Source organism: Mobula hypostoma, chromosome 12 (genome assembly GCF_963921235.1).
Source record: "Mobula hypostoma chromosome 12, sMobHyp1.1, whole genome shotgun sequence".
In the NCBI taxonomy this organism is placed as follows: domain Eukaryota; kingdom Metazoa; phylum Chordata; class Chondrichthyes; order Myliobatiformes; family Myliobatidae; genus Mobula; species Mobula hypostoma.
The window spans coordinates 103,957,565-103,969,948 of record NC_086108.1 but is presented as its reverse complement, the minus strand read 5'-3'; the positions used below and the strand labels follow the sequence as shown (position 1 = coordinate 103,969,948).

Below are 12,384 nucleotides of genomic sequence, written 5' to 3'. Positions count from 1 at the left end.
GTGACTGAGAGAGTTTCCTGCAGGTGCTCCAGTTTGCAGCCACACGCCAAAAACATGCGGGTTAGGATTAAGTTGGGGGTTTGCTATGCTGGCACTGGAATCATGGCGCTAATTGCAGGCTTGCCCCGGGCCATCCTCGGACTGTGTTGATTGTAAATGCAAATGACACGTGTTTTGATGTACATGTGACAAATAATACTAATCTTTAAATCTTCAAATTTGCTGATAACACCAAATTCAGCGCAAAAGCAAATTGTGCAGTGGATACAAACAATAGATGGGTTAAGTGAGCGGACAACGGTTTGGCAAATGGAGTAGAACATGGTCCTTGCAAGGCCATCCACTTTGGAAGGAAAATTAAAACACCAGATTATTATGTAAATAGTGAAAAATCGCTGCATGCTGTTGTGTAGAGGGACTTGGGTGTGCTGGTACATAAATCATAAGATTGGTTTGCAGGTGCAACAGGTTATCAAGCAGGAAAATGGAATGCTGTCCTTCATTTCTAGAGGGTTTGAGTTTAAGGGCAGCGAGGTTATGCTACAGCTGTGCAGAGTACTGGTGAAGTCATGCTTGCAGTTCTGGTCTCTTCATTTGAGGAAGGTGTATTTGCTTTGCAGAGGAGGTGGGGTGTGGGGGGTGTTATGTGGAAACATTTAGTTGCAGAGGACCATAACCATTAGAATGCAGAAACATGAGAGAGGAGCCTATAGAAATGTATATAATTATTAAAGGGATGCACAAGACAGATTCAGGTGTTTCCTCTGGTAAGTGAAACCACTATGAGGGGATGTAGCCTCAGGATTCAGAGGAATTAGTTTTGGACAACGATGAGTTAGACACAGATTTTTGCATAGCAGGGGAATTGAGGGTTTGTGGGGAAAAGGCAGATGGAGCCAAGTCCATGACTCGATCAGCCGTGAGCTTATTGAATGGCAGAGCAGGTTTAATGGACCAGATGGCCAACTCCTACTTCTCATGTTCTTCAATGACTTATACAATGCAATAGTTTTGTCTTTTTCTAACCACACAGGGTTTTTCTTTATTTGTTAGTTCAGTGTCTGATCTGCTGAATGAAATAGTAGCAGTTATAAATGTCATTTTTGATCATCGTTGGTCCTCAATGCACAGCACTGCAACAGTTTTCAAAGTGGCCTCATTGTGGCAGTAGAGGCCATGTCAGATTGGGAATGGGACGTGGAATTAAAATCAAAATTCCCACCTGGTGTAGTAGACAGAGTGAAGGCACCCAAAAGTTCACGGTTTCATGTACCAAGTCTCATTCACGAATCTGTGCTTGTTGACTTACACTGGCTCCAGTTAAGTAGTTCCTGAATTTCAGAAGTTTTAATTTTCAACTCCATCCATTACCTTGCCCATCCCTTACTTTTCTGCTTCACAACCATATTGCTGGACCTGCTTCAGCATTTTGCTCATCCACTCGTGACTAAGGTCTTAAGCTCTGGAATTTCTTCCCAAAGTCCACCCACATTGCTATATATTACTCCTTCTCTAAGACTCTTCTGAGAACTTACTTTACAGTTTGACCAAATGCTTGGTCATCTGCTTGTATATCTACTTGCTTGGCAGCAGTTTTTTGAAAATATTTTCCTTCAAGTCCTTTTGCTATGCAGTGGCTGGGTGCTACATGAATTAATCCGAGCAAGCATGTAATGTTGAGCCTTTATAAACATAGAACATAGAAAAGTACAGCACAGTACAGGTCCTTCGGCCCACGTTGTTGTGCCGACCCTCAAACCCTGCCTCCCATATAAGCCCCCACCTTAAATTCCTCCATATACCTGTCTAGCAGTCTCTTAAATTTCACTAGTGTATCTGCCTCCACTACTAACTCAGGCAGTGTATTCCATGCACCAACCACTCTCTGAGTGAAAAACCTTCCTCTAATATCCCCCTTGAACTTCCCACCCCTTACCTTAAAGCTATGTCCCCTTGTATTGAGCAGTGGTGCCCTGGGGAAGAGGCACTGGCTATCTATATCTATTCCTCTTATTATCTTGTATATCTCTATCATGTCTCCTCTCATCCTCCTTCTCTCCAAAGAGTAAAGCCCTAGCTCCCTTAATCTCCGACCATAATCTATACTCTCTAAACCAGGCAGCATCCTGGTAAATCTCCTCTGTACCCTTTCCAATGCTTCCACATCCTTCCTATAGTGAGGCGACCAGAACTGGACACAGTACTCCAAGTGTGGCCTAACCAGAGTTTTATAGAGCTGCATCATTACCCGCAATTCTTAAACTCTATCCCTCGACTTATGAAAGCTAACACTCCATAAGCTTTCTTAACTGCCCTATCTACCTGCGAGGCAACTTTCAGGGATCTGTGGACATAGAAACATAGAAAATAGCTGCAGGAGTAGGCCATTCTGCCCTTCGAGCCTGCAGCGCCATTCAGTACGATCATGGCTGATCATCCAACTCTGAACCCTGTACCTGCCTTCTCTCCATACCCCCTGATCCCTTTAGCCACAAGGGCCTTATCTAACTCCCTCTTAAATATAGCCAATGAACTGGCCTCAACTGTTTCCCGTGGCAGAGAATTCCACAGATTCACCACTCTCTGTGTGAAGAAGTTTTTCCTCATCTCGGTCCTAAAAGGCTTCCCCTTTATCATCAAACTGTGGACCTTCGTTCTGGACTTCCCCAACATCAGGAACAATCTTCCTACATCTAGCCTGTCCAATCCCTTTAAAATTTTATACGTTTCAATAAGATCCCCCCTCAATCTTCTTGTACCCCCAGATCCCTCTGCTCCTCCAAACTACCAAATATCCTGCCATTTACTTTGTACTCTGCCTTGGATTTTGTCCTTCCAAAGTGTACCACCTCACACTTCTCTGGGTTGAACTCCATCTGCCACTTCTCAGCCCACTTCTACAACCTATCAATGTCTCTCTGCAATCTTCAACAATGCTCTATACTATCTACAACACCACCAACCTTTGTGTTGTCTGCAAACTTGCCAACCCACCCTTCTACCCCCACATCCAGGTCATTAATAAAAATCACAAAAGGTAGAGGTCCCAGAACCGATCCTTGTGGGGCACCACGAGTCACAACCCTCCAATCTGAATGTACTCCCTCCACCACGACCCTCTGCTTTCTGCAGGCAAGCTAATCCTGAATCCACCTGGCCAGACTTCCCTGGATCCCGTGCCTTCTGACTTTCTGAATAAGCCTACCGTGTGGAACCTTGTCAAATGCCTTACCAAAACCCATGTAGATCACATCCACTGCACTACCCCTCATCTAAATGCCTGGTCACCTCCTCAAAGAACTCTACCAGGCTTGTTAGACACGATCTGCCCTTCACAAAGCCATGCTGACTGTCCCTGATCAGACCATGATTCTCTAAATGCCTATAGATCCTATCTCTAAGAATCTTTTCCAACAGCTTTCCCACCACAGACGTAAGGCTCACTGGTCTATAATTACCTGGACTATCCCTACTACCTTTTTTGAACAAGGGGACAACATTTGCCTCCCTCCAATCGGCCGGTAACATTCCCGTGGACAACGAAGACATAAAGATCCTAGCCAGAGGCTCAGCAATCTCTTCTCTCGCCTCGTGGAGCAGCCGGGGGAATATTCCATCAGGCCCCAGGGACTTATCTGTCCTAATGTATTTTAATAACTCCAACACCTCTTCTCCCTTAATATCAACATGCTCCAGAACATCAACCTCATTCATATTGTCCTCACTGCCATCAAGTTCCCTCTCATTGGTGAATACCAAAGAGAAGTATTCATTGAGGACCTCGCTCACTTCCACAGCCTCCAGGCATATCTTCCCACCTTTATCTCTAATCAATCCTACCTTCACTCCTGTCATCCTTTTGTTTTTCACATAATTGAAGAATACCTTGGGGTTTTCCTTTACCCTACTCACCAAGGCCTTCTCATGCCTCCTTCTTGCTCTTCTCAGCCCCTTATTAAGCTCCTTTCTTGCTATCCTATATTCCTCAATAGACCCATCTGATCTTTGCTTCCTAAACCTCATGTATGCTGCCATCTTCCACCTGACTAGATTTTCCACCTCACTTGTCACCCATGGTTCCTTCACCCTACCATTCTTTATTTTCCTCACCAGGACAAAGTTATCCCTAACATCCTGCAAGAGATCGCTAAACATCGACCACATGTCCATAGTACATTTCCCTGCAAAAACATCATCCCAATTCACACCCGCAAGCTCTAGCCTTATAGCCTCATAATTTGCCCTTCCCCAATTAAAAATTTTCCTGTCCTCTCTGATTCTATTCTTTTCCATGATAATGCTAAAGACCAAGGAACGGTGGTCGCTGTCCCCCAGATGCTCACCCACTGAGAGATCTGTGACCTGACTCGGTTCATTACCTGGTACTAGATCTAGTATGGCATTCCCCCGGTCGGCCTGTCCACATACTGTGACAGGAATTCATGCTGGACACACTTGACGAACTCTGCCCCATCTAAACCCTTGGAACTAATCAGGTGCCAATCAAAATTAGGGAAGTTTAAGTCACCCATGATAACAACCCTGTTATTTTTGCACCTTACCAAAATCTGCCTCCCAATCTGCTCCTTGGTATCTCTGCTGCTACCAGGGGGCCTATAGAATACTCCCAATAGAGTAACTGCTCCCTTCCTGTTCCTGACTTCTACCCATACTGACTCAAAAGAGGATCCTACTACATTACCCACCCATTCTGTAGCTGTAATAGTGTCCCTTACCAGTAATGCCACCTCTCCACCCCTTTTCCCCCCTCTCTATCCCTTTTAAAGCACTGAAATCCAGGAATATTGAGAATCCATTCCTGCCCTGGTGCCAGCCAAGTCTCTGTAATGGCCACTACATCATAATAAAGCATTGGTGAGGCCTCATTTGGAGCATTGTGAGCAGTTTTGGGCCCCTTATCCAAGTAAGGATGTGCTGAAATTGGAGAGGCTTTAAGGGAGATTCACGGAAATGATTCCAGGATTGAAAGGCTTGTCATATGAAGAGTGTTTGATGGCTCTGGGCCTCCACTCACAGGAATTCAGAAGAACGAGGGGTGATCCAATTGAAACCTACCAAATGGTGAAAGGTTTCCTCGATGGAGTGGATGTGAAGAGGATGTTTCTTATGGTGGGGAAGCCTAGAACCGGAGGACATAGTCTCAGAATCGAGGATGTCCTATTAGAATGGAGAGGAGGAGAAATTTCTTAACCAAATGGTGGTGAATCTGTGGAATTCTCTGCCACAGGCAGCTGTGGAGGCCATGTCCTTAGGTATATTTAAGGTAGAGGTTGATAGGTTCTTGATTAGTCTGGGCATGAAGGGATATGAGGAGAAGATAGGAGATTAGGGCTGAGAGGAAAATGGATCAGCCATGATGAAATGGTGGAGCAGACTCAATGGGCCAAATGGCCCAGTTCTGCTCCTATACTTTATGATCTGGAAACGGGTCACTTATGGTTTTGGGTTAGTGCTTATTCTGTTGATCCTGTTAGAAGACAAGTCAGTACTTATTCGATTCATGATGAAATGCACCACATTAGGAAATACCATTTCTACAAAATCGCTCATTTCTGAAGCCAAGGAAGGAAAATAAACACAGCATTTTGTTTGAAAGTTAATTTTTTAAATAGTATCAGAAAATTCCATACATTTGAGCAGAAGTTAAACCGTTTACAAAAGAGTACATCTGCATGAAGGATATTTGAGAGTCACAAATTGTCTGACATTCGGTAGGTATCGCCTCCCCTGTCCCTTTATTGCAAGAGGGAACATCTGTCCATAAGGCTTTGTGGTAATTTTTTTTTTAAACAGTAATTTTACAAAAAATCCTTTTTTCTGTATATGGAGAAACCAATGTCCACAATTGAATATACCAGTGAGTTCTTTCAATGCTGTATTTAACTAAAAATATTATTTCATGCCATTTGTAAGTTGGCTTTCACAATGGATAGTTCCGGCTGGGTTCGTAAATCAGTTGGCCCAACTAAGAGTTTTGGTAAATAGGATAACAATGGATTACAGTTCTTTAAAAAGTTTATAGACTCAAGACTGATAAGTGGGTGCCACTTAACAACATTACAGATATAATGCATCTGGTAAATAAGAATATCACAAGAAATTTTTAAAAGATTAAAATTGACCAAATAAAACCAGAAGGTAAACATCATGCATTTTCCGTAGTCTATACGTAACCGTTAAAGGAATGACGATCAACACAACAGTAATTTTTCCAAGGGCAATAGGATTTGACTTATTTTTGGCCCCATTCAGTAGGAAAAGATGGATGTAGTAAAGGTTGAGGACAGGAAGGAAATCCCAGGAGATTTAGAAGTCATCAGCTAGAAAAGAATCAAGGAAGGGAATTAGTTGATATTGAAAAATAGTAGCAGAAGGTAAGTGTAGAATTTTGTGTGTGTGGATGAGTTTGCAAATTTACTTTCAGAGAAGTAGTGCGCAAGTTTAACTCTTACTTTCAATGGTGAGAATACAGGTGCTTGCAGCTGTTCCTCTGGTGTTGACAGCCTTACACATGTATTCTCCTTCATCTTCAGGAAAGGTCTCGGGCAGGTAAAGGCAATACGTTTCTCCCCTCTCAATGTATTGATAATCCTCGCAGTCCTGTAGCATTTCTCCCTCGAACCACCACGTGATCTCCGGTGCGGGTTCGCCCAATATTTTCACAGTGAACCTTACTGGCTCACCGTCCACAACCGATGTGTTCTTGAGAGGTTTCTTGAACCACGGAGCTCCAGATCGAATGAGTTCATCCACATCATCTTCACAGGTTGATCCATTGACGATACTTCCTTCCTCTTCCTCCTCCTCTTCATCTCCTTTCTACAAACACATTAGGAGATAACTTCTTTAATTTAATGTTTTGGGTCGTCCTGCACAAATTTATTGTTTGAGTTTTTAAACCCAGTGTTAAAAATTAAGCCTCCCTTAATCTTGAGGTGTTCTGAAATATATCAAATCATTAATTTTTCTTGATTACAATGAAGGTAGCTGAGGAACAAAATGGATTGTTCATTCTGTGCTTTGCACATAAAACCATAATTGTTTGTGCATTCAACTGAATTTGATCCATGAAAAATTTCTATTTGAGTTTATAAGCTAGCTATACAAGATCTTGGCCAGATCCCAGTTGGAGTACTGTGTTCAATTCTGGTCACCTCACTCCAGGAAGGATGTGGATACTATAGAGAGAATGCAGAGGAGATTTACAAGGATGTTGCCTGGAATGGAGGGCATACCTTATGAGAATAGGTTGAGCCTTTTCTCCTTGGAGTGACAGACGGTGAGAGGTGACCTGATAAAGGTGTATAAAATGATGAGGGGCATTGATCGTGTGGATAGCCAGAGGCTTTTTCCCAGGGCTGAAATGGCCAACACGAAGAGGCATAGTTTTAAGGTTCTTGGAAATAGGTACCGAGGGGATGTCAGGGGTAAGTTTTTCCACAGAGTGGTGGGTGCGTGGAATGCACTGCCGGCGGTGGTGGAAGCGGATACAATAGGGTCTTTTAAGAGCCTCTTAGGTACATGGAACTTAGAAAAATAGAGGACTATGCGCTAGGGAAATTCTAGGCAGTCTGTAGAGTAGGTTACATGTCCAGCAGAATGTTGTGGGCCATAGGGCCTGTATCGTGCTGTAGATTTCTATGTTCTATGTTTATCTATCTTACCCTATAATGCAACTGAACTATTGGACTCATAGTTTTTGTGATAACAAGTTTTCTATTGTGACTATTCTGGATAAAAGTTTTATTCTGAATTTCTGTAAGACCATAAGACATAGGACCAGAATTAGGCCATTCAGCCCATCAAGTCTGCTCTGCCATTCCATCATGGTTGATGTATTATTCCTCTCAACCCCATTCTCCTGCCATCTCCCCGTAACCTTTGACACCCTTACTAATCTGAAATCTATCAATCTCCAGTTTAAATAAACCCAATGATTAGGCCTCTTCTCCATGTCCACTCTGTCTACTTATTTCAGCTTGATTTATTCGTGATTCAGTTGTGTTTTGGCTTTCCCAATAAACAGAAACATTTCAAATCACACCATCCTATCAAGAATCTTGCAAGAACTTGAACTATTCTGTTACGGAGGGCAGCCAAAAGGTTTTATCTTTCATTCTGCAGGATGTTAAATCTGAATTATTTCTTTTGGAAATTACATGCGATATACCTTTTGCAAGGCTGCATCTATTTCCTTCTGCTCAAATTGCATCCGTTGACGTTTCTGTTCTTCGATTCTTCTCCTTTCCTCGTCCTCTCTGGCTTTAGCCATTTGCTCAAAGCGTGCTCGCATGTCCACCTTGTGAGTAAATGGAGGATTGTTTCGCTTGGGCTCCTTTACTTCCTCTGTTTCATCCTGCAAAGTATGAAATATTATTGAATCAGTATTTTGTGCTGCAAAGGACTCAAACTTTTGCTTGAACTATTTGTCCAAAGTGAACCTGCATTTCAACCCTCAGAGACAGGCACATGGATGATGGAGAAATGGACGGCTATGTAGGAGGGAAGGGGTAGATTGATCTTCGAGTGGGTTAAAAAGTCAGCACAACATTGTAGATCAAAGGACCTGGACTGTGCCATAACATTGAATGTTCTGTGTTCCATAGACACTGCCTGACGTGCTGAGTTCCTCCAGCATTTCGTGTGTGTTATATAGTATTAACGTTACTCAATGTAATGAACTGAGAAAAAGGTGTTTAGCAGGATATATAATCATATTTCTTGGGAAACAGAAACATAATAGAATTCAGTGTGGGACTAGTGAACCTTTTACAGTAAATGTCAGGGAAGATGAAGACGTGAAAGATAACTAAAAACACAGAGTCTGCTCTGGGCCAACCTGGAGATGGCAGTTCAATCTTCTGTTCATTTATAATTAGGTATCGGGAATCATGCTGAAGAACTATCACTTTCAGTATATGAAATTGACACAAGGCTTTTCACGAGATTCATGTCCAAAGCTCCTTACCGTTAATATAGCATTTTTCTATCAGACAGTAGAAAATGGCTGTGTAGGAGGGAAGAGTTAGATTGATCTTAGAGTAGGTTAAAAGGTCGGCACAACATCATGGGTCGAACTAGTTCTATGTTCCAACTAAAAACAATTATCTTGAGTTCCTTTTGATTTTCTATATTGCCCTGCGAGCATGAAGAAAATGTTATCTTAAGATCAGCTTTATTTGTCAAATGTATGTCAAAACACAGTGAAATGTCTTGCTTGCATCAATGGCCAACACAGTCTGAATATATGGTGGGGCAGTCTGTATGTGTCACCATGATTCCAGTATCAACGTGGCATGCCCTCAACTTACCAACCCACTGTGAGGCCTCTGTCGGTCAGGGTCAACCATGGACGTTGAGTCCTGGCCATCTAGGTACGCAAGCAAGGGCAATACAATATGGAGAGCAACCTGTTGCACATGTAGCAAGCTCCACTTTTCCACCCATCTGATGAGCCCAAAGAAACATAAGAGACCGATACAGTCTGGCACCAGCAGTGTCACAGGGTTGCCAGTCAGCGTTAAACTCAATGTAGAACTGTCCGAAGGACTCCAGCTCCAGATTTTTCCTTTGAGGTTTACTCCCAAAGCCTTCCCCATGAGTGTGTCTAACCAGAAGGCAGAGAAGATTTGAGATCAGAGTTTTCCTTCTCCTAGATGAGCTGCTAACCATGGCTGATGAGCCCCATCTGCCTGAAATGACTGGTTTTAAGGCACCAGTAACCACCTTTGCCCCTTCTCCTGTTCCTAACTCCAGTGTCTTTGGAACCTGGAGGAAATCCACGTGGTCACAGAGAAGAACTTACAAACTCTTTACAGACAGTGGTGGGAATTGAACCCCGGTCACTGGCACTGTACATCGCTCCACCATGCCACCTGTTCAATATACTCAAATCATCATCCTGGATTAGTTTTGTCTGGAAATCTGGAAAATCCACTATTCTGAACTTGCTGGGAGCATTTTCTTTTTGAAGAATTAAGCTGAGAAGCAGCTGCCCATGGATAGGCAGTGAAGAAATCAATTAGGCAATTGGTGAGGAACAGCAAGAGAACTAAATTTCAGCTTGTGCAATTTGTTTTTTGATATCATAGTACATTCCCAGTGCATTATCTACTTTAAACTGTCTTCAGATGGGAGTTGCAGCTGGAATATTAAGCAAACAGAATCAGGTGTGGCAGCAGCATATTGTAATATGTTATTGTGAATTACAGTATATTATATATTTAATTTAACTTTTAACATATATTAGTGCTAAAAAAAAGTAGTGAGGTAGTGTTCATGGGTTCGTGGTCCATTCAGAAATCAGATGGCAGAGGGGAAGAAGCTGTTCCTGAATCATTGAGTGTGTGTCTTTAGGCTCCTGTACTTCCTCCCTGATGACAGCAATGAGAAGAGGACATGTCCCGTGTGATGGTGGTCCTTGAAGATGGATGCTGCATTTTTGAGGCATTGCTCCTTGAAGATGTCCTTAATGCTGGGGAGGCTAGTGCTCTCGATGGAGCTAACTGAGCTTTCAACTTTCTGCAGCTTACTTCGATCCCGGGCAGTGCCCCCCAACCCCCATACTAGATGGCAATGCAGCCAGCTAGAATGCTTTCCATGGTACATCCTAAAATGTTGAGTGTGTGCCTTCAGCCTCCTGTACCATCACCCTGATGGTAACAATGAGAAGAGAACGTGCTCTGGGTGGTGAGGGTCCTTAATGATGGATGCCACCTTCCTGGGTCATCACCTATTGAAGATGTCCTTGATGGTGGTTAATGCCCACGATGGAGCTGGCTGAGTCAACAATCCTCTGATCCTGTGCGTTGGCACCTCCACATCAGACATTAACACAGTCAGCATGCTTTCCACCGTATGCAAGTATAAATTTGCTCTTTGGGTGGTACTGTATCTGGAATGTACTGCCAGAGGATGTGGAATCAGATGCAGTTACTATGGTTAGAAAGCATTTAGAGAGTCATCTAAATAGACAAGGCAAAGGATATAGACCCAATGCAGGGAAATGATATTAATGTAAATGGACAAAAGGGTTAGCATGATGTAGTGGGCTGAATGGCCCATTTCTGTACTGTTCAACTCCACAACTTGAATTGAATGATAATTCCCCACCTGCCAAATGGGATGTGAACTTGTTCCTAATTTGTCCATTCTTATGGAGTACAAGTGCAAGTTCACGGTCAGATTGAGTTCTGTATAGTCAGAGGATCAAGGGTTATGGGGAAAAGGCAGGTAGGTGGAGCTGAGTCCACAGCCAGATCAGCTCTGCATGTGACTGCAAGAAACTGTAGAGAGCTGTGGACACTGCTCAGCACATCACAGGAACCTGTACTCCCCCCGAGACTCAGTTTATAATTCTGGTGGCCTCAGTAAAGCAGCCAGCAGAATCAAAGACCCCACCCACCTTCTTCCCTCTTCCATCAGGCAGAAAATACAAAAGCCAGAAAGCACTTACCACCAGGCTCAAGAGTAGCTTCTATCCCACTGTTATCAGACTTTTGAATGGACCTCTTGTATGATGAGATGGACTACTGACCTCACAATCTATCTTGTTATGATCTTGCATTTTATCATTTACCTGCACTTTTTCCAGTAGTTTTTACACTTTAATCTGCATTGTTGTATCTTGTTCTACCTCAATGCACTGGGTAATGATTTCATCTGTATGAAGAGTATGCAAGACAAGCTTTTCACTGTATTGTGGTACACGTGACAATAATAAACCAATTCTAATTCCCAAAACAGTGGGGGCTTATTCTGTAGACCTATAACATTTGTGCGAGGTCAGTTTTGAATAGATCGGGTGTTATTACATAAACCGTTTTTAAATTCAGCAGTAAAATTTACACAGGAAATAAATGAAATATTCAGCTGATCTCCCGCTTCCCTCCTGACAGTGAACAGAATTAAAAATATTTCTAAATGCAAAGGTTCTTATCGTGAAATCAGTTTGCCCCAGAGAGTGAAGGTTACCTCTCTGAATCGCTCCGACTCCCTTTCCTTTATTTCTAGATCTTCTGCTCTCCTTCTGGCCCTCTCATCTTCCACTTTCTTCTGTATTTCTTCTTCTGACAACTTGCCAATCTTTTCAAATTTGGACTTCAAATTCTTGGCCTGAATAGAGCCCGTTCTTTTCAGATTTTTCAGCTCTTCATACTCTGTACTGATAATCTCAGTTGTTTCATTGATTTCATCCTGAGGGGAAAAAAAATCAGAAGGATGAATTTATGAGTTGTGATTGCTATGTCTGATTGCATAGAGCACAGAAATAGGCCCTTCAGCTCATCTATGGTGCTCATCTATGGTGCCCATCTAAGCTAATCCCATTTGGCCCACATCTCTCTACACCTTTCCTATCCATGT

General features: G+C 42.8%; 1 protein-coding gene across 4 annotated transcripts in view; it reads right to left on the bottom strand.

Moving 5' to 3' along the window:
- Positions 1–5,588: 5,588 nt before the first annotated feature.
- Positions 5,589–12,384, bottom strand: part of nexn (nexilin (F actin binding protein)) — a 101,953-nt gene continuing 95,157 nt past the window's right edge. For 2 of the 4 annotated variants that reach the window (XM_063064748.1, XM_063064746.1), the window contains exons 10-13: positions 11,995–12,216; positions 8,192–8,377; positions 6,474–6,840; positions 5,589–6,341 (exon numbers count right to left, since the gene is read on the bottom strand). In XM_063064748.1, the coding sequence (XP_062920818.1) occupies positions 6,328–6,341; positions 6,474–6,840; positions 8,192–8,377; positions 11,995–12,216 (789 nt within the window). In that variant the 3' untranslated portion in view covers positions 5,589–6,327. Of the gene's footprint in view, positions 6,342–6,462; positions 6,841–8,191; positions 8,378–11,994; positions 12,217–12,384 lie in introns of those variants that run through there. The other 2 variants (XM_063064745.1, XM_063064747.1) reach the window with 2 other exon arrangements.